The following is a 23,175-nucleotide window of genomic DNA, read 5'->3' as shown; positions in this document are numbered from 1 at the left end:
GGATGGAAGCAGCTCCTAGTAAGGCCGCCTTTTGCAATTGACTAATAGCGAATTTGTCAATGCCAATAGTGTGCTCCAGTTGTTTTGGGATTGCACCCAGGGCGCCTATTACTATTGGTACTACCTTTGCTTGCTTTTGCTATAGTCTTTCTATTATTATTATTATTTTATTATTATTATTATACAAAGCAGTCTGTAAGCAAGGGCTACTTGTACTTCATAAGGCAAAGAAGCCAGCTGTTCCTACCTTCAGCTTTAGAGACAATTAAACTCTGTTTTAATCAAAAGATGGCACTCTCTCTGAGACCTAATGCCTGAGGCCTCTCTTTTCCTCCCCCCTTCCCCTCCCCCCTCCCACAGTGCTCAGCATTGATCGCATGGAGAATCACACCCATCTCAGAAGACGCTATCCGCGTTATCACAGTACCCTCTTCCGTGGCCAGACCATGTGGGATCCACACACACACATAGTTCTCCCCCACTCCATCCTTACCCCCCACAAAATAGAAGGTAAGTGGCAATTTCTTCTGAACACTCCCAGGCCTGGTTGAAAGAACCTGAAAGAAATAGCCTCCTTGTCCCCATCCTTTACAAAATTTGATTCAGAAACTCTTGTTTTCTTTCTTTCTTTCTTTTTGCTATTCTTTTAGCAATGCCGTTGAAGAAAAAAATATGAAAAGTTGAGGGTTTTCATGTCTCTTTTGGACACTAAGAATGAGCTGTGACTTAACATCTTGCAAAGGTTGCATAGGTGATTAATAGCTCGTGAGCCAGAGGGTTTGTCTGCCATTAGAGAAGGTCCTAATTGAACTGCTGGTCCCTGATTGGGAAGTACCACTCACTAAGCCTTATAGCATTTATTTGAGAAGGTGGCTTTACTTCAGAATGTGTGGCTTATTATGCTCCCAGGATACAGCTAAGATTTGAATAAATCTTATCCCATCTGGAACTACCTTCCAGATATCTTAGACTAGATCTCCCATCTTCCCCAGTCCAACACATCAGGAGCAGGCAGATTGGGAAGGTTGATTTAAGATTCTTGGGAAGTAACACACTGACTGTCTCAGGCCTTTCCTTGCTTGGCCTTTGTCCTTCCTCAAAGGCAACTGTGCTATTGATGCCTTCTTGTTTTGATGTCTGAATTCCAGCTCCTACCATGACAATAGCTGCACTCATTAATGCTAAGACCAATGACACAATGGAAAGTCCTCCCCCAAAGCATTCTGTGCAAGAACCTGAGCCTGCTGTAACCATCCTCATTCTCATCATTTATCGCACCCTTGGTGGGCTTCTGCCTGCCCGCTACCAGGTGGATCGGCGCAACCTTAGGTACCAGTTTTCCTTCTGTATTGAGCTCTTTGCAGCCTGGCATGTTCCACCAACTTTAAATGCCTGTGATTTGTTTTATGAATAAAGGCAACTTGCTTGTGATCAATAACATCACAACTGGATTGTTGTGACACTGGATATCAGTATCATGTCGGAAACAATCCATCCTTGATGGTGTTTGTTGCCAAGTAACAAGGCTTCTTGGTTCCATACAGGTTGCCCAAAAACCCTGTGATGAACTCCCCCATTGTGACTGTATCTCTGTTCAGCAACTACACTTTTCTGCAGAACAGTTTGGAAGAGCCACTCATGCTAGAATTCCGCCTGCTTGAGACAGCCAACCGCAGCAAGCCCCTCTGCGTTCAGTGGAATCACTCTAGCCAGTAAGTTGACTGTGGCTCAAGTTTCTCTTCAATGGAATCATATATCCAGGTATCTTCAGGCTTCTGGAAAGACTTATGGAGCCTATGGTGCAGATTGTTGCCCTTCAAGATAGAAAGCATAGGTTCTACTCTATTATTCCACCTGCTAGTCTTTTCCAGTTTTGTTGGACTGCAAATGCCATTGGGCACAGCTAACTCATGGATTGCTATATTGAATGGATGTTGCTGTATTGAATGGGTATGATACAGCAAGTCTGTGGAAAATCCCTGTCACTGTGTCCTCCTCTCCTGCAGTGACCCCAGGTAATTCATAACTTCTGAGCTGAAAAACCATAAAAATTGAATAATTTCCAAAGAATGAGAACTGCTGTGTATTGGGATTCACAGCAGTGCAAACAGTGTCATTTCTGATTTCCAGAGTCTGTACAGAGTACTAATAAGGAGCTGGAAATCCCATCATGGAGAAACAATTTTGGCCAAATAGATATCATAGAAATTTGATGGGAATTATGTTACTACTTGGAACTGTAACTAATAGAGAATATTATCTATTCAAAAGAAATAGACCCAAGATATAAGGAGGTGGGATGGCATGGTAGGTCAAGATACTATATATCTGTGAAAAAATACTTATCACTGAATATTGAAATCTTGTTGAATACCCCTGGATAAGAACAAAAGGAGATAAAGTAAAATACCAGTGAGGTAATTTACTACACAAGTTTGCTACAGGCAGAAGATGAGGCAATTCCACGAGGAGCAGTTGAAATAGTTTCCAAAAGTACTACACAGAAATAGTGGGAATCTGGCAAGAAAACTATTAGCTGTTGAAGAAACAAAAACAATGGGAAATATTTCTGGAATTCAAGCTAATGTGATGGACTGATTCAAAATTTATTAAGCACCAGCTTTTTTATTTTCATACTTAGTTATATAAAGATTTAAGACTTCTGCTACCAAACAACAAATTGTAAACTGTTGGGAAGATACTGAAATGGAAAAGATTTTCAAGAACATAAAAGCATTTTGATAGAATCTGTGTCTCATAAAAGGGAGTTTTATTGTCTCTAAAAGGAGTAAGAAACACAGGCGATACCACTGTCCAACATAATTAGTGCAAGAAAAAAAAAAGGGATCACCTGTCCTGGACCTGTTTCTCCCCAGCAGGAACTGGACAGTGAATTCAAGATGTCATAAGGCACCTTGGGGGAAAGTGAATGCGTGATTCTAGATGACATGGGGAGAAAAGGCTGAGAGAAATCAACTTGGATCTTGGACTTCAAGAAGGGAGATTTTAATAGGTAAAAGCTAGTCAGTATATAAAAGCTTGAAATCCTTAAAGACGGACAAATTAAAGAGGGATAGGACATCCTAAAAAACACAGTACTAAAAACACAGGTATAAATGATGCCCAGAAGTTAAAAAGGGGAAACCATTTTTTTGAAGAACAAGCTCCTCGACAAGACAAGAAGCTAAAAAGAAATGTACAGTATATAAAATAGAAATACTGTATAGGCTAATAATTAAGGAATACAAATTACCAGGTCAAATATACAGTATAGGGACAAAATTAAGAAGGCTGAGGCTCAAAATGAGAAATTATAATCACTTTATGTATTTTATCCATTTCCAGACGGATGTAGAACTTTGATCTAATTAGAGCTTCTAAAACAATTTGTATTGCGCTGAAGTTGGAAACAATATTGGGAAAAGGGAGAGAATTCTAACAAGTTATTGGCTTCTAGATTTAAACAAGTGAAGTAATGCAACATTATACCACTGATTTGGAACGCAGATGGAAATATCTATACAGATTGCAGACTCATTAATTAACATAATGAATTACATTGAAAATTGAGTTTTATTTCAATCGGCACAATAACAATTACTTATCAACAGAAAGGGAGATAGAGTTGTTTTCTTTTGTCTTTTTTAAGGTGTGTTTTGGAATTTTATCTCCTATGGACTGTAGGTTTAGAGTGGATTTAGATAGTGGCAAGATTATTGGTTCTCTTTGGTCTCACCTGTGAAATCCACTCTGTCGAGAACGAAATTAATCAAATTCAGGCACCTGCTGCCAGAGGCCTCAACTCAACTCCCAGCATTCCCCAGCCAGTTGAGGTCTACCTAGTTGTTAAGGCTGAGAAACACCAATTTAACCTGTGATAATGGAAACCACGACTGGCATAAATACAGTCACTGTCTTACATTCATCACAGTATCTGTACTGTGGTGTATGTTTGTCTCTAAGAAAAAAATAAAACATTAAGAATCTTTCGTCTGAAGCCTATATTTTTATGGATTTCTTTGTAACTGCAGGGTTGAGCCCACTGGCTTCTGGACAGCACGGGATTGTGAACTTGTGTACCGAAATACCACTCATGTCCGCTGCCGTTGCTCCCAATTTGGTACTTTTGGGGTGCTGATGGACAGCTCCCACCGAGAGGTAACTAGATTTCTTCAGCAAAGAGCATCTGCTCTTCAGCAGCAAGTGAAAAAAGTATTTTATAGGGGTGAAAAAGTCAGCGAAGAAAATGCCACGGCAGAGCACACGCACACCTCGATTTACAACCATTCAAAGTTACAATGGTACTGAAAAAAGTGACTACAACCAGTCCTCAAAATTACAACTGTTGCAACACCCCCACCTGTTACTTGATCAAAATCCAGGCACTTGGCATGTATTTATGATAGCTGCAGCATCCCAGAGTCCTGTGATTACAATCTGTGACCTTTCCAAATGGCTCACAACAAGCAGCCAATGGAAGAAGCCTGATTCTCTTAATGACCTCATGATTCATTGAACATTGCAACGATTCACCTAACAACCATGGCAAAAAGATAATAAAATTGAGCATGACCTACTTAACAACTGTCTTGCTTAACAACAACAATTCTGGTCTCAGTTGTGGTTGTAAGTCCGAGGTCTGCCTGTATTCATAGAATATATTTGGTGGCTCATGTCCTTCCTGATTGAACTAATATATTTGGTCCCTCGTGTGCTTGCTGATTGAACTAAATTTACTCTGAAGGATGAGAGAATGTGTAACTTCTTCCTCTTACCATGTAATATCGAACCATTTTTTTCACCCCAACCTGTTTCCATCTTATATTATTACAGGATTAGGAGAAAAGATTCTTGAACAGCATTTACTATTTAAGATCATTACTATCTGTTCACAATTGTCACTTTTGGTTATGAAATCAGAACTTTGTGTATCCACTTTATATATAAATGTTATGCTGTATCTTACATGTTCCTAAAAGAATAGGGCTATAAAAGGACATAGTTAGATAGGTGACAGTTTAAAAAATAATTTTAAGGAAGATGTACGTAAGTGTGAAAAGAAAAAATCCCATGCTAGCAACTTTCCTTATTATTATGAAGAGAAATAAGAGAATTGTTAGCACACTTGCCCAAATTGTTTTGTCAACATTTAAATCTAGAATTATACTTTCTCCTGGTTTTCTTCTTTTGAAGTGTGTGTGTGTGTGTGTGTGTGTGTGTTCTGATCTTTCTTGACTATATATTTTGTTTGTTCATTCATAAATATGGCATACATCTGAGTATGCAATGCATACTCTGTCATGTCTAGTTCATTTCTTAGGAAGATCATAACTGACACTTTTGTTCTGCTTGCTGCGTCCATCACCATTTATCATTCTATGTGATACATGTGTATTTTTCATTTGCAGAATTGTTATGAATTTGCAGAAATAAGGGACAGAAATATTTTAAACAAAATATATATGGATTTATGCCTCAGTGAGTGGCAGCACCTGCCTGGCCTTTTCCAGAGTCTTTCCCTGAACTGGTTCAAACCTAGTTAGTCCGTGCGTGGGAAGCTACCTGGGAACAAGATTAAAAGCTAGACTGAGAAGTTGAAAAGACACCCCTGTGAGAAGACAATGACAAACACTGGTATATCATTTCCAAGAAAACAAGCTGGAGGTGTCCACAAATTTACCAAGAAGCATTACCTTTTAATACAAAGCTCCATTTTTAATGGGTTTGATGGAATATTTTCTTCATGGTGATGGAATAATGATTTTAAGATGTTGGTGTAATAGCCATCTATGATGCCAACAAGCCACCTGACTTATTCTCTTGTGTTTGGTTTTTCCTTACAGCAACTGGAAGGCGACTTGGAGACACTGGCCATTGTGACTTATTCCTTGACATCTCTTTCTCTTCTATGTCTGCTTCTGACCTTCTTCTTTCTGATATGCCTGAAAGGTCTCAAGTCTAATACTCGGGGCATTCATTGCAATATTTCCGTCACTCTCTTCTTCTCTGAGTTGGTGTTCCTCTTCGGTATCAATCTTACTGAAAATCAGGTGAGATGGTACAAAGAGGAGAAACAAGAGCCCTGGGGGGCAACATATTAGGAAGCAAATGGGAGCTTCATTGGATGGAAAACAGTAGGCTTAAGAAGACCTCATCTTGTAGGAAATTGGCGTTATAAAATTAGTGAGTTGGGGACTGAACTGACACTTGTGCTAGTTAAACAAATTGCTCATATATTGAAATATCTACATAAATCTGTCAACACAATTCCAGATTGTGGGTATCATCTTATTAGATATTCAATTTATCTGATATTTTGAAATCTTCATTCGGTATCCAGCAGTTTCTGCCGCTATGATGATGATGCCAAAAAAATGATGTTCATGGTGACATCATACATAAATGTTGTGATTATGTACTTGCAGTTTGATGTTTGACACAAGGATATAATTCATGATACATGTCTGATCATTTTATTTGTTTATTATTTTATCAAATTTATATAGTTGCCCACTCACCAGAAATGACTCTTGCTCCTGATTCTCCTCCTTCACTGTGCACCAGTTGTAATCACATTAATGAAACAATTTAGATCAGAAGGAATATGGCACTGCAATCGGACAGACTCCCTGAACTCAAAGGAGAATTTGAGAAAAGTGTTTTGCAATATTAGTTGCAAAACAAACTAGTCATCTAGAATAGGGGTCCCCAACCCCCGGTCCGTGGACCAGTACCGGGCCACAACATGCCATCAACCAATCCGCACAAACAAGCAAAGCCCCATCTGTGGGATGCAGGCAGCACACAAAACCATGCACTTTCCGGTCTGTGGAAAAACCTTTCTCCACGGAACCGGTTCCTGGTGCCCAAAAGGTTGGGGACCTCTGATCTAGAAGCATAATGTTTAAAGGACTTATTTGTATAATGTTGATTTTACTTTTTCAGTTCCTCTGCACTGTGATCGCTATCCTGTTGCACTACTTCTTTCTCTCTACTTTTGCTTGGCTCTTTGTGCAAGGCCTTCATATTTACCGCATGCAGACTGAAGCTCGCAACATTAACTATGGAGCTATGAGGTTCTATTATGCCATTGGCTGGGGGGTCCCTGCCATAATCACTGGTAAGTACAGATGTGCTTAAAACAAAACAGTTTTCTCTAGCACACTCCACGAATCTATATGCTATTAAAGCTCTTGTGTCTGTAACCCTTAACTTGGTGATAAGGAGCATCGCAGGACAAATCTTTTTTAACCAAGATACCTCAGAAGGATTAACGTATGCAAAATCTGGGACCCATGACTCCTGTGGAATTGAAATGTGGTAAATTTTATAAAATATTTTATGACATATTATGGTAAAGCATTTTATGACTTAATACAAAATGTCATAAAATATTTCCTGTTTTATGGTCAATGATTGTGCTATACAATGACTGTGCTATACATGGGCTTACTTTTAACTGATTTTTAAAGAACTTTTCAAGTGCATTAGAAGCTCTGCTATTGTTTGAGAAATCTGGTAAGGAAATATTTCTGAAACAGTGAACCATGGGCCACAGGTCATCCAGTAATCCTCAGAATTCTATTCTGGAAAATTGGTACTTACAATCCCAATACTAGATTGGAAAAGGTTGATTCAGAAGGTAGTATAGGTCCTGAAGTCGATATGTTAAACTTGTATAGTGTGTAAAGCTATGGTCTCCCACCCCGCTTCTGCTGTCAAGATATATTGGGCTGCCTTCCTAAGCAACGGATACAAACTAACCAAAGAGAGAAGCAACCTAGAACTAAGGAGAAATTACCTGACAGTTAGAGCAATTAACCAGTGGAACAACCTGCCTCCAGAAGCTGTGAATGCTCCAACACTGGAAGTTTTTAAGAAGAGACTAGATAACCATTTGTCTGAAATGGTATAGGGTTTCCTGCCTGAGCAGGGGGTTGGACTAAATGACCTCCAAGGTCCCTTCCAACATTCGACTATTATTATTATTATTATTATTATTATTATTATTATTATTATTATTATTATTATTATTATTATTATTTTGCCCTCCTAGCCAGTATAGTCGGTTGAAGATGACATCAGTTGGGGTGTGTGTGTGTGTGTGTGTGTGTGTGTGTGTGTGTGTGAGAGAGAGAGAGAGAGAGGGAGGGAGAGAGAGAGAGAGAGAGAGAGAGTTGTTGCAGCTGGAAAGCCATCCAAATTTAGGGAAAACTGCATATAATCCTTAATTCCCAAATTATATTGTATTGATTGCCAGTTCTTAAAATATGCCAAGACTCTTTATTGTATGCTCAACTTCCAGTTTAAGATCCAGTTTATTTTTATGAGGTAATTAGGAACAATGTCACAGATAAGGATTCTCAGTATCTATGCAGATAAATGAAATCTTAAGTAAGACTTGTGGATAGTTCTGCTTGCAACATTGCAGCTTTTTCTTCATCAGAATCAAGAAAACCCAAAGATGAAAAAAAAGAGCAGCTTTCCCGTAGGGATGTGCAACATACCTCAATCAGGGGCATGGAAATTGCGCTATAGAATTCATCTTTTCTTTTTTATCAGGATTATCAGTTGGTTTGGATCCAGAAGGCTATGGGAACCCAGATTTCTGCTGGATTTCCATCCATGACAAACTGATCTGGAGTTTTGCAGGGCCCATAGCTCTTGTCATTCTGGTAAGCACTTCTCATGATTGATCTATAGTAATCTGTTCTGCAAAACTCCTGAATAGTTAGAGCCATGCAGGTGTCGAGTTGCTTAGCCAGGATGCTAGACTGAAGGCCTTTCTTTTCCGTTCTCAGCATATCTGCTCCCAAATTTGCCATCCCCATACTTCCTTTTTTTGCCATGACTATGTGGACTTTTACACCATGCTCTCTTTTCTACTTTCTATCACTTTGTCTTTATTTTCCTTTTAGCAGCTCTCAAGATTAACATTAATGAATCTTTTAGAGGGGCTGGGGGACTCATCTGTTGTGCTTTTTGCACTTTTTGAAATCTCGCCCAATTCTAGAAAGGAGTTAGTGCACAGAAGGCACATGTTCAGGGTCTGATTGCATTAGCTATACCAGATAGTTATCCTTCCAAGGAAGGTGTGGGTGGAGGAGAATGGAATAGAGAGGCTAAAGTTGTGAGCAATCTGTTTTGCTTAGTGCCAAAGCTACTGTTATTAACCACTGTGTTTGTTTCCAGATGAATGGAGTTATGTTTCTTCTGGTGGCTAAGTTGCTGTGCTCACCAGGACAAAAGGAAGCCAAGAAGAAAGCTGTGCTGTGAGTATTAACTAATTGCGATGAACTGCTGAGGTAAAAACTTGCTCTGCAGCTTACCTTTCCTTCATTGCAAACCTTTGTTCATCGATGTTCACCTTCTCCATAAGTGTTTTTTCTCTTCTAATTAAAAATAAAAACTCTTTGCCTACTGTCCGTCTTGAGATATTCTCCTTTCCAGTCTTCCAAATGTCCTCTGCCTCTTCAAAAATGGTGTTGTTGGAGCAGGAACTGTAAGTCTTACCATTGCTCGCTTATTGCTTGAGCCATGTATGTTGGGGCCATTTCCTGGAGTGCTTTCTGTGTCCGTGTTTGAACCATGACCAATAATCTAATGCTACTGATCTTTCTGCAACAATGTCTCAACGTGTAGTTTAACCACATATTCTAACTTCCATGTCTGCCTCTCTGGGTGGTTCTTTCTCTCTGTCTGTCTCCAGCATGACGATGCGAAGCTCCTTCGTTCTGCTTCTAGTTATTAGCACTGCTTGGCTCTTTGGTCTCTTGGCTATCAACAACAGTGTCCTGGCTTTCCACTACCTCTACACTATCCTCTGCAGTCTTCAGGTAACTCTCTGAACTAGGTTGATAGTTAGGGGAAAACTATGGAGCAGTAAAGAGAGGAAGGTGTCTACTGGCCACTATCCTCCACAGCTAGCTGCTCCTCAGCACTTCTCCAGACAAACCTTGAAGCTTCCCTCTGAGAAACATGTCTCCTTCACTTATGCTAAAGATATTGAACTATTCTTGGATCCAAGGCACTGTGTCTGAAAATCTTCCTGCATGTTTTCATGGGTAGTCTTCTGTGCTGAGCTAGGCTGATTGCTCCATTTTTATGTGCTAATGATGTACAGATATAACCAATTTGCAAACTGAGCTGAATTTTTGCAGAAGATAGCAAGAAGTGCAATAGAGGTTAATACAACTGTCTAATGTGCAAGCAACCCGGGTTCGAATCTCAGAAGGGTATGGCTAGCTGATGAGAGCCAAATAGCTCGAAATAGCTATACTAGTCTCCCTTTAACTCTTTGTCAGTATGTATGTGTGTGTGTGTATATATATATGTGTGTATATATATATATATATATATATATATATATATATATATATATATATATGAGTATACGAAATCCCATGCACCACTTGTCCCACCGTATACATCGGACAAACCAACAGAAGAATAAGTGCACGCATTGAAGAACATAAGAACTCAGTCAAAAAAGAGGAACCAACATCTTCCCTGGTCCAACACCTTAAAGCCACAGGACATGAAATTGACTTTAAAAATACCAGAACCATTGCCAAAAGTGAACATTTTAATAACAGAATAATCAGAGAAGCCATCGAGATAGAAAAACGCCCACACAGCATGAACAAGCGAGATGATACCTCCCGCCTACCAGCCATTTGGAAACCCGCCCTTATTGACAAACGACTCCCTAACCCCAAAATCTTAAACCCCTCTGCAACTCAGACTAACCTGAGCACAACCAAACAGAACACTCCCCCAGCCCCAATCAGAGCACAGCCAAGCTCCCATCCAATCAGTTCATACCCTCACTGGCAGTTAAAAGGAAGAAACAGCTAAAACCACACATTGCTTCTCAAAGCAAGAAGCTAAAAACACCAGCCTGAAGATGACGAATGTGACTTCGTCGAAACGTTGCCAAGACACTTCCAATTTTACGCAGGAGAAAACCCGAACAACCAAAGACCTATATACAAATACCCGCGAAAACCTCAGAAAACATATATATATATATATATATATATATATATATATATATATACACACATATATATATATTCTGAGGTTTTTGCGGGTGTTTGTATGTAGGTCTTTGGTTATTCGGGTTTTCTCCCACGTAAAATTGGAAGTGTCTTGGCGACGTTTCGACGAAGTCCCATTCATCATCTTCAGGCTGGTGTTTTCAGCTTCGTGCTTCGAGGAGCAAAGTATATATATATATATATATATATATATATATATATATATATATATATATATTCTTGATAGCTGCAAATATATATATATATATATACACACACACACACATACATATATATATATATTTACTTTATTGTTTATATTTCCTGGTGGTCACTTTTTGTCTTTTAATATATATACATTATTTATATATACGCACACACATATATATATACATATATACATATACATACATACATACATACATACATACATACATACATACATATATATATATATATATATATCAAATGGAATGATGAAGGATGATAGTCTATCAATTGGAAATAAAATTGCTGGATATACAGTATTTAATTATTATTAGAAAGAGCAATTAAGGATCATGTGAAGAGGAAGGGAAGGGAGGAATAAAATCTATATATCTTTTTTAAAATTAACAGTCATAATGGAGAATCTCTAAGAGATGAGATGGCAGAAGCCAGTGGGGGGAAAATGAAGAGTGAATTTGAATGTGGGTATTAATTCATGCTTGAAGCTGCACTGTGGCAATAGGAAAGGAGAAATGCAGCCACATCTCCATTTTTATGGCATCAGTGGATTGCATCCAGTGGCCTTGTTTAAGGTTGCCCATTCCCTATTACAGAAGGATGGCTGGAAAGAGCTGCAGCCAGGTTACTGTGGCTGTACTCTGCTGATAAAATTGCTCAATTCCCTTAATATTAACTCTTCATTGGCAGAATCTGGTGTGATACCTGGATACAAATGTCTCACTTAACAATAGAAATTTGGGGTTCAATTGTGCTCATAAGTCGAGGACTACCTGTACTGTAGAGTCACTGCATTAGTTGCCAGTATATTTCTGGTGAAGCTCAAAGTGCTGAGTTTAATCTATAAAACCCTATATGGTTTGGCACCTGGCTACTTGCAGGACCCCTCTCTCCTCATAGAAGTGACTTATATAACCCACCTCCTACATGAACCCCAGAAAAGCCCTCCAGTTTCCTGAGTTAAATGAGACAATGTTTTGTAGGTGCAGTCCCCATATTCTGAATACATTCCCTCTTGAAACTAGATTAGCATCCTCTTTATTGGCATTCCAGAAATTAGTCAAAACCAAAATATTTCAGAGGGCATTTGGGAATCAAGGCATTCCATCATTTGCACTTATCTGCATTTCTATTGCGCTTTTATTGGTTGTATTTGTTTTTTGTATTGACTTTATTGTTTTAGCATGTGTTTTATGCTTCTATTAGGGTAAACATGGAGTTTACAGTAAGTTGCTTGATGGTAATTAGCTTCCTATTTGTTTCAGTACTGTTCACTTGCTAATTCACTAAGGCGTTCTTTGGCTCTATTGAGTGCTAGGGGCACAGATTAGGATGCTTCTGTTCTGATTTTTTTTCTGGTCTATTGTTCATAAATAAGCCAATTTCTCCCTCTAGTGGAAAATAAATTACATTTCTTCTGGCTACAGAACTTACGAATGGCACAGCTTATACACGGGAATGGGAAAATGCCCTATAGAAATTGCCTAATTACACATTTCAGGATTTCTCACCAGTGGCCAGGCTCACCTTTGGCTGCTGAGCACTGAGTTCAACAACCCTTGGAGGGCTACACTTTTCTTATTTCTATATGTGGGTTATATAACAGGGAGGAAGCATTTTGAGTGTCACTTCCATACACTAGGTTGCTACAGTAGATGATCAGTTCTGTTAGCACACCTCTATATCTCATGAATGTATTTGGCTGGAAGGCTGAGCTAAGTTTTAATTCTGGTCTGAGACTCTGGAGCAGGATTGCCATGAGTATACATGGTCCTGCCCCTGGTGATATAGGCAATTTGATCAGGAGGCTTTAAGTTAGTACAGTGTTTCTCAACCTTGACAATTTTAAGGCATGTGGACTTCAATTCCCAGAATTCCACAGCCAGCATTGCTTAAAATTGCCTTAAAATTGTCAAGGTTGAGAAACACTGAGTTAGTAGTTTAGCGTGATCGGTATTTTATTTACCCCCCCCCCCCAAAAAAAACCACCACCCTATCTTTTTCTCTCATGTAATTCCTGAATCTTTTCCAACCCAAAGAAATATATTTAAAGGTGGGGAGAAGCATACTTGTTCACTAACCCAGAGGAGGCTACTGCCTGGAAGTATCTCCCATGTTCCAGAGTGGTCCTCTCTCTTTTTCTCTGCAGGGTTTGGCAACACTGATTCTATTCTGCGCACTGAACAAGGAGTTCCTGGAAGCCTGGAAAGGGGCCTGCCTGGCCAAGAAAGGCGAAGAAGCCCCCAGAAGTGGCCAGGTATGGACTGGGAGGAGATAAAAAGAGGTTCATTCGTTCTAATTGTCCCCATTCAAACAGACCTTTCCCCTTTAAGAGTCCTTAAGTAGTGCTTTATTTATTCACTTGATTATTCTTTATTCTATTTATTTACTTGATGAATGAAGGCCAGTGGTTTGATATTCTTGAGAGACTCAGGCCTTCTTCCTACTACTGAAGCTGGTCCTCAAGACAATTTGTCATCTTAATATACAGACAGTCAGATAGATTCCCTCTTGTTGTCCCTTCTTCTTCCATGTCAGGGCCACAATGCCTACAACAACACAGCACTGTTTGAGGAGAGTGGGCTCATTCGTATCACCCTGGGAGCCTCCACAATCTCGTCTGTTAGCAGTGTGCGCTCAGGCCGTACTCATTCTAGCCAGCGGGGCTACCTCAGGTAGGAAGCTTCTCCGTGGCATGTCTGAATACATGCTTTGGCATGTTTGGGGTTTTTTTATATGGAAAGGTGGGATAAGTTTTAATAAGTAAATAAATAAATTGATCTAAGGAAAATTGTCTGTGGCTTAGTAAGGGTACCATTTCTTCTGGGGTCCATAGCAGAGTCCTGGGCCTTACATATTGGGTTCTGCATTTGAGCAGGGGTTTGAAAGCCACTTAGGTGATAATGCACCAGTCTCAACATTATGAGCCCCATTGATTGTTCTTCCCTCCATTCCCCAATATATGCTCAGCTAGAGTTTCATTGAGGCCTAGTGGGTATACGGGATGGGTATTGACAGAAGGAGATGAATTGTACAACAAAGTAAACCTTCTGATTCTAACCCAATAGCTTTAAAAAAAAGTTCTCCACCACTCCATTCACATGCATTTTCACTCTTTAAAATATAATAAACATGAGCTTATCTGAACCATCTCATTTCCCACACTAACCAGCCAGATGGCTTTGGAAACTAATAAGCAGTGTGGCAGCCTTTTCCTGCTGTTGTTTCTCATCAATTTATACAAAACGTCAGGTAGCCCCTGAAGGTAGCATGCCAATTTACCCCCTTTAAGTCAATCACCACATCTATAATCCATTTATACAAATATGTCACATTTGCATATTTGATATTTACCTATAAGTCCCTAAACAATTTAGGATTGGAATGCAGGAGAATACCTTACCGTCCCCTATATAGATCTTTCTAACCACTAATTTGGAGAATTTGGCTCTGCAAATTATGTCACATTCTCTGCGTCCTTTGCCTTTTACTTGACACCAATCAGGGAAAGAACCCTTTTTTTGGAAAGCCCTCTCTCCTGAAAGAAAACACATGAGTATTATTAAAATTGAATCTTGTGATGAAGATCTTTTCACTCATGGTTATTTGAAAATTGACGAGGATACTATTGTTCTACTAATGGGATTTGTATGTGTCGTATTATGATATGTCCTGTGTTTTTATAACATAAATGGAAACATGATACATATATACTTAAAATATGGCTTATTTGTCTGCAACTGGTGATGCATTGCAGTGCCAATTCATGAAGAACAACAGAGTCATTGGTGATGTGCTACATATCACCCTCCTTTGCTGTTATGCAGCAGAGATAAGATTAGTGTTGCTTCCGCACACCAGCCTTCCCTGTTCTGATGGATTGGTAGTTGCTGGGTTTCAACAACATTTATCTAAGGTACAGCAGTTTTTCATGGTTTAGAATAGATTCAGGCTCTGAAACTACTCAAAAGTGCCTGAGAGTTTGGGTTTTGCCAGCTCTCAATGGATCTACGTATGTTCTGTGTTCTGAGTTTCAGAGAGAACATGATAGCACATCAAGGCTCGGCTCTGGATCACAATTTGCTAAACCATGCTGGCCCCACTGACCTTGACGTAGCCATGTTCCATCGTGATGCAGGTCCAGGTAAGGGTAGCTTCTAATGGGTATAAAAGAGAGGTTTCCGCTCCTGGGTCTAAAGCAGAGGTCCCAACTTGAGAAGAAATATCTCTGATGCTGTCTATCAAATATTTCTGATACAAAGACTGTGAGTATCCAAAGGTTTTCCTAAGGAAGGACAGGTTTATGCCTAACCGGGTCTTTCTTATTGAAACATCTTGTTGGCACACTGACTTGACCTGGCAGGAGACTGGTCATTGTGACTGATGACGTGCTTTGTGATTTCAATTTTGCAAGCTATTTAACTTTTGGGTGATTCATATACTGGGAAGCTGTTCTTCCTTACTCTTCTTCCCCCTCTTCAAATATTTCCTATCTTATCCAGATCAAGACTCTGATTCAGACAGTGACCTTTCCCTAGATGAAGAACGCAGCCTCTCAATTCCCTCTTCAGAGAGTGAGGAAAATGTGCATCTCCGGGGCAGATTCCAGCGGCCGTTCAAAAGGGCAGCCCACAGTGAGAGGCTCCTCACCAATCCTAGCAACAATGCACACAAAGGCAAGTCCCAGGACTCTGAGAAAATGCTGAGTCATGGGGGATTGGGGGTGGGAGGGAGCAGGGCTCAGGATGGTCAGAGGCTGGGTTGACACAACCTGCTAGCTTAGCTAACTTCAGAGTAGGAAGGTCAAGGTTCAAAAATAATTTTATTTTTCACAAGTGGATCTTTTTGAACTGAGGAAGACTCCATTTTATTGTAAAGTAAAATATAAGTATGTATTCAAATCAACTTGATTCGTGTATGGCTCCTCTGCGTATAGAAGATCCCTTCCAATTCATAAAAAGTTTATAGAAATTTGCAGAAAAATTGTGATCATCTCAAGAAGATGTCCAGTATATTATTTGTAGTATAAATGTGAAATATACAATTAGTAATTCTGAAGCATAATATGCTAGTATGCATAGGTCCTAGTAACTTCACTCCTCCCATTGGAAACAAATGGATCAGCTAACCCTCAAGAATGAGAATATACTGGGTCAAAATTTTATATTAATTTATGAGATATCCTGTGCTCTCCCTCTGTACATCTGCAATGTTCTTCCCTAGATGTTGATGGTAATGATCTGATGTCCTATTGGCCAGCACTGGGAGAATGTGAGGTACACCCCTGTTCTCTCCAGAAATGGGGCTCAGAGAGGAAGCTTGGATTTGATGTTAATAAGGATACAGCCAACAATAACCAGCCAGACTTGGCTTTAACCAGTGGGGATGAGAACTCTTTCACTCAGACCCAACGGCAGAGAAAAGGTGAGCTGACTTAAAGCACAATCAGCCTACAATTAATTTGGGGTTATTTTCTCTTAGACTAACCTATTTTACATGGCTGTTTGCAGGATTATTTTAGGGAATAAAATAGGAGGGAACAGGAGGGGAAATCTTGGCTGCAAATAGGGGCATCTGCAACAACAAATGACAGTCCCTCACAGGTAAAAAGAAGTGGCCATTCAGTCACCTGACCATGCCTGTCATTTTGAAGCCAGTAACCATCACTGCAGGTCTGCTGGCTGCAAATGTGTGAATAAGGAACCCATTTACACAATTACAGCTCTATAATAACTATCAGTTGTTCATAAACAGAGTAACAAGTTACTGTTCTTGGAATACAGAAACCCCCAGTCAATTTCTCCAGACAATGCATGCTATCCCATGAGCCATTTGATCAAATAGACACTGACAAGGTTTCATGACATCCTCAGCCTTTCCCCCATTCATGGGGCAGGCGGCAATGAGGATGGAGGGAGGAAAGGGAGGAAATGATAAATGGCCAGGGCTCCAAGTCATGATTCACATTAAAATTTACAAGCTTCTCTTTTGAGGTGCTTGTCCCTGATGTTTCCCTCTCTTCCAACAATCATCTGTTTCCCACAAATTGTATACTCATCAGCTTCATTGACGTCCACCCTAGCCCTACTATCTGTTTCAGCACGGCTATCCCTTCAAGCTGATAGCCTCTAACCAATCTCCCTGCCAAGAAGGTCTATGAGAAGAAAGGATCCTGCAAAACCAAACAAAGGAAGAAAAGCAACAGGATAGAAGACACATGCCCCTGTCACAGCAAATACCATAAGTGGCATAAGACCACTCAGGTGGAAGTTGAAAAGAACATAACTCCAGGCTCTTCCCTGGCACCCAGGAAACACAGCCAGACCTAGGAAAACAAGACAGCAAACACAGGATCCCACCCATCCCGGCATGGAAGTGGTGCTTCCCAAAACAATTGTTTTGGAACACCGTTGTTTATTTACATTTGGCAGCATATAACAATGTGCGGGTGAATATGTTCAGAACTCTGGCACAAGAGACTCCACAGAGTTTTGTTTCTCCGCATTTGGAGTGATTGCTTCACTTGGAGTGTACGTATGCAGAAGAAGTGACTGAAAACAGCATTCATATAACAGATAGATTTCCATGTTATAGGTAATCCTCATTTAGTGACCACAGTTGGAATCGACAATTCGGTCATTAACCAAGATTGTTGCTAAGTAAAACCATAAAACTTATAATCTTATTTCAGCTTTCCTTTAAAGAATTGTGAAGGTCATAAATGTGAAGATTGGTTGGAAAGTTACTTTTTCATCACTGTCATAAACAGTGGTCAATAAACAAAGCAGTCACTAAATAAAGACTATCTGTAATGCCTTGGGGTCTTGCCGAATAATGCTCAGATATCCCCCTTCTCTTTTTTTTTCTTCAGTTTCAAGTTTTTTATTAATTTTACAATATTACATTTACATATTTGAAAAGCAGCGTGGCGGCTGAGCACAGTAATTCTGTTACATTTGAATATCATCAGTACAAATCTCAAATTATTACAACAAACTAATTCCCTCTCTTTCCCCCATGATATCTACTGTCATGTTCAAACCAATACAGTTCTTATTCTATTAATCAAACAAAAAGTACCTTTCTAATATTCATCAATAATCTTCAGTCTATACATATCTTAATTAATTTGACATTCCACCTTTTAGACAATAACCTAATAAGTTTTTCTTAACTTTAATTTTCCATTGATATTTAAGTTTAACGTTTAATCTTTATCATTTCCAAAGTTTTAAATGATCCCAATTTCTAAGTCTCCTATCTCACATTTGGAGATAATTTTTTTTTTCTTCCTTTCACTTCCTTCCTTTCTTCCTTTCCAGAAAGAGAAAGAAAAATTGAAAATAAACCACCAACATTTATACCACAAACCCATATACAAATTTAATTATTAGTACTTATACTTTTAAGTTTTACTTAATCTTTGTCTCAACTCATAACAATATCTTAAATTCAAATCTTAATTATTTGTAGACGTTCAGATTACATTTAATATTTAATTTTTTCCAAATTTAAATTAAACACAATTCCTTTATCCCAATTGCTCATACATTCTAATATTTAAAATACACACCTTATATATAACTTCTTCCCTCTATCTTACCCATCTAATGACAATATAATATTCTTATCTCAACATATTTCTAGATTTTATATGACCAAAATTTTCTTTATCTCAAATCGCTACAATGTCTCATGTTCAGAATACATATTCTATCTATTTAGATATATTCTATTTTAGATCTCCTATATAGATCAGATATCCCCCTTCTCAGAGGCCCATAGAAGGAGAACAGATGGCACTCCACCAGTCCTTCAGGTCCAATGGCACATCAGTTTACTTATATGGAAGGGAAAGTACATGCTACGGTAGTACTTCCCCAGAAATGGATAAGGTCACCAGTTGCTATATGAGTTTTAATTCTGAAATGCATCATTGTGAAAAGCATGCTTCCTTATAGATTGGACCTCCAGAGCAACATTTTCTCAGATATGGAAATAGGCACCAAGATTTTTTTCCTTTCTTATGTCAAGTTGCTAGAATATAGAATCTGAAACATCATGCTCCTTCCTTCCTTCCTTCCTTCCTTCCTTCCTTCCTTCCTTCCTTCCTTCCTTCCTTCCTTCCTTCCTTCCTTCCCTAATAAATGTTTTGCTCCGATTTAAAAAAAAAACATGTTTTTGCATATAAAATGGCCAAATGAATGGTTTTGTGCTTATTGAGATATTAAAGCCAAACAGTAACAGTCATTTATTGATCAGGTAGCAGAAAGAAATCAGGGTGGATTTATCATTTTTCCCTTTTCACCTGCAGTCGGAGATGAGCGCCACCCCCTATAGCCAGCAACGACTAGCGGAGTAAAATCCTCAAGGAATCCTTTCCTTTCCCTTCCTCCTTCCTCACCTTTGTTTTTTTAAGGAAGAGAAGCAAAGGAATAGATATTGGTTTGAATCATCTTGAAAAAAATGCTGTTAAAGAAAGGTTTGAATAGACGAGAGAACCAGACTGCTTGGTAAAAGGCAACTATTCCAAACAAGGATGAGCCTGATAACAAGAATCAGAAAAGGTGATTGGGACTGACAGTGGTGTCAAAGACTGGGCAAAGCAGAGAGAGGCGGAGGAGGTATAAATCAGTGAAAAACATATAAGCATTTCAGACTAAAGTTGAATAAGGAGAATAAGGAGAAAAAAAGAGTGCTGTTAGAGAAATGGGAGAGAAAGAGTTGTTGCAGGGATGTGTATCACATCATTACACAAAAAAACCTGGAAATAATTCCAAGAGGAGAGAGCCTTAGACTTCTCATTTGTTTCTACTCTGTTGTATAGGCATCCTGAAGAATCGCCTCCAGTACCCTCCAGCTTTGCAAGGCCTGTCATCTGTGGGCAGAATGACCAATGATCTTTCCTGGTACAAAACCTCCACCTTGGGTCACAGGGCGGTCCCAGCTGTTTCTTATGGCAGAATCTATTCAGGAACAGGCAGCCTCTCACAACCAGCAAGTCGTTACTCGTCCCGGGAGCAGCTTGACCTGCTGATGAGAAGGCAGATGTCCAGAGATCAACTGAGCCGAAACATCTCTGGAGAATGCCTAGAAAATATGGCAAGCAGGCACAGATCCCGGGAGCAATTGGATGCCATTATGAACAGGCCTGGGTCAAGGGATCACCTGGACACAATCCTCGATCAACATGGATCTAGAGAACACCTTGCAAGCATACCCAGCAGGCATGGGTCTAGAGAAAAAGTAGGTGAAATAGCTGCTGAACGTGATCCAAGAGATCACAGGAACACTTTACCCAGAAGGCAGACATCTAGAGACCATCTGGATTCTTTACCCTGTAGATTTGGGTCACGAGAACAGTTAGACTGCGGTGGGGCAGTAAGAGAAATCTCTAGAGAATGGCTTAATACAATGCCTCTTAGGCAGGCCTCTAGAGATCGAATGGACACCTTGCCAGCCCGAGATACTTCTCAAGAACAGTTGGATCTGCTTTTTAGAGGGCAACCGTCAAGGGACCAACTAATACCAGCTAGGCATACTTCAAGAGAGCATCTGGACATAGTGCCTGGCAGGCAGACTCCTTGGGAAAACATTGAGCCTCTTTCTAGGCAGCAGCCATCTAGAGAAAATCTTGAACTTCTCTCCAGAAGACCGCCTTCTAGAGAAAATCTAGAAGCAATCCCTAGCCGTCACCCTTCCACAGAACAATTAGACATCCTTTCTTCCATCCTAGCCTCTTTTAACTCTTCGGCTTTGTCGTCAGTGCAGTCATCCAGTACTCCCTCAGGCCCACAGACTACCCCTACCCCTTCTGTGGCACAGGGGTCTTCTACACCTTCCATGCCATGCGCTTCGCCACCTCGGTCTGCAACCTCCCACAGTATTTCCGAGCTGTCACCAGATTCTGAGTAAGTGTTTCTCCTCTACTGACTACCCACATAAAAGGAGTATGTTTAGAAATTTAAACCTTCTGATTGAAGGGAAAAAAAACATGCGGAGGAAGCTTAATTTCAGGTTGAAGGACTTGCAAAAGTAATTGCATTTGAAGGAGTCTTTGAGTTATCATAGTTCTCACTTTGCCCTGTGTACAGCATGCCAATCATAATTGGGGTTCTTCATCACCTGAAGTGGCCTGAGGCCTAACAGATACCAGGATCGACTGAAATTTCTTGCAGTAAAAGGTTTCAGCTCAAGATTTAAATAAGTTTATTTATGTATTTATTAAATCTATGTGCTGCCCATCTCCTTGGTAAGGCAACTCTAAGCAGCTTACACATCATTAAAAAATGAAAATAAAAGCAATTTAGATTTTTGAAACCAAGAGACGGATAGTACAGGAATGAGGTCTTTTTACCCTGAAAATCCCCTTCAGCAGCAAGCACTGCCTTTGAGCCCCAAGCCAACCAGCAAAATCCAGTTTTAATACCCTTCCAGAAGATCAAAAGAGTGGGAACAATTCTCACCTCCGGTGATAAGAGTATTCCACAAGGTCGGGGTCACAGCAAAAAAGTCTCTTCTCGTTGACCCTGTCCAATGGAACTCCTCAGTCCATGGGGTCCATAGCAGGTCTCTTTCAGTGGCACGAGGGAGGTGGACGAGTCCCATTGGGGGTGAGATGGTTCCTCAGATGCTTGCTGCAAAATTAGGCAAAGGAGTGCATAACAGCACTGCTTTTTTGTTTGTTTGTTTGTTTGTTTTCTGCCATTACATCTTTAGTGTTCTAATTGATGGATGCAATCTAATGCCTCCCTCCAGAATGTACTAGAATAATGCTACATCATAATGTAATGTCATTTAAAGATCATCCTGGGGAAAGATAAGAAGAGAAGGGTGCATGGTATTCCCAAGTTTCCCTTTGAGGGTCCTTCAGAAAATGATAATTTGGCCAATGTTTATCAAAAGACATAAATAGAATGTGAGAAAAGAAAAGCAAAAAAAAAAAAAAACAACAACCAAGAAATGACTCATCTTACCTGCTGGTGGGAATTTTCAATCTGCCATCACCAGCAAACAGCACAGTGATATAAATGTCAACTGTTTATGTGTCACTCTATCTGTCATAGCTTCTTCCAAAGTATATTGGAAATCATAATTCGTGAAATGCTAAACTCCAGCACCACTAACTACAATTCCTAGAGACCCCTTCAGGGGATACATAGTTGGGACATTACTAAATGTTCCTTCATCTCCACGTGGATCCCTAAATCCCATTCTGTCTGTCTTGCTGCTGAGCACTTTCTATCATATCAGCTCCTGGTTTCTTCTTGCTTTGACGGCAAGGTTTTGTGACCTGACACAATGGCAGATGCTCAATAACGCCACTGGGTGATCCATAAAGCCTCAATTCACTTCCTGTGTAGATCTGTAGCCACGTTTTTAAACCCACTCAAACTAGTGGAGCTGTAGTACAGCTAGGCCAAAAGAAGTTGGCAACAAATATTAGAAATATGCTTGCATGCTTATCTTACACAATAATAGTAAATCTCACTGGTAAATTAAAATGGATTATTCATCCTTAGAATCTTAAAATGCCCTGGGAGAATTCTCAGACTTACCTCTTTATGGGTCTTTTTGGATTTAAATTAACTAAAAGCAGCTCAAATACTTGCTCATTTATTTATTCATTCATTCAGTTTACAGGTAGTCCTCTACTTACAACCATTCATTCAGCAACTAGGTTGTGACAGTCCTGAATGAAGGGAATTACAACTTGTGCCCAAAGTTAAGCCATTGTAGTGCCCATATTTCCACTCAAAATGTGGGCACTTGGCAACCTGCCTATTCGTATGTCTACAGAGGGGCCACAACTGCCCCCAACCTATCTCTGCTCCCATCTATGCCCTTTTGACCCACTGCCACTGTGTGCCACTGCCCCAGTTCAGCTTTGCCATCTTGTTGCCCCTGACAA

At 39.7% G+C, this 23,175-nt stretch overlaps 1 protein-coding gene across 4 annotated transcripts in view; it reads left to right on the top strand.

Moving 5' to 3' along the window:
* CELSR3 (cadherin EGF LAG seven-pass G-type receptor 3) overlaps positions 1-23,175 on the top strand; it is a 112,074-nt gene that overhangs the window by 84,419 nt on the left and 4,480 nt on the right. For 2 of the 4 annotated variants that reach the window (XM_039345578.1, XM_039345580.1), the window contains exons 21-35: positions 361-510; positions 1,149-1,329; positions 1,545-1,712; positions 4,032-4,158; positions 5,844-6,050; positions 6,946-7,120; positions 8,563-8,675; positions 9,193-9,272; positions 9,710-9,836; positions 13,414-13,521; positions 13,803-13,939; positions 15,302-15,408; positions 15,767-15,940; positions 16,488-16,688; positions 20,092-21,175. In XM_039345578.1, coding sequence (XP_039201512.1) covers positions 361-510; positions 1,149-1,329; positions 1,545-1,712; positions 4,032-4,158; positions 5,844-6,050; positions 6,946-7,120; positions 8,563-8,675; positions 9,193-9,272; positions 9,710-9,836; positions 13,414-13,521; positions 13,803-13,939; positions 15,302-15,408; positions 15,767-15,940; positions 16,488-16,688; positions 20,092-21,175 — 3,139 coding nt within the window. Of the gene's footprint in view, positions 1-360; positions 511-1,148; positions 1,330-1,544; positions 1,713-4,031; positions 4,159-5,843; positions 6,051-6,945; positions 7,121-8,562; positions 8,676-9,192; positions 9,273-9,709; positions 9,837-13,413; positions 13,522-13,802; positions 13,940-15,301; positions 15,409-15,766; positions 15,941-16,487; positions 16,689-20,091; positions 21,176-23,175 lie in introns of those variants that run through there. The other 2 variants (XM_039345581.1, XR_005556955.1) reach the window with 2 other exon arrangements.

The sequence above is a fragment of the Crotalus tigris genome, unplaced genomic scaffold (genome assembly GCF_016545835.1).
Source record: "Crotalus tigris isolate CLP2741 ecotype Arizona unplaced genomic scaffold, ASM1654583v1 scf7180000017964.494433, whole genome shotgun sequence".
NCBI lineage: Eukaryota > Metazoa > Chordata > Lepidosauria > Squamata > Viperidae > Crotalus > Crotalus tigris.
The sequence above is the reverse complement of the archived record's forward strand: the minus strand, read 5'-3'. Positions and strand labels throughout refer to the sequence as shown.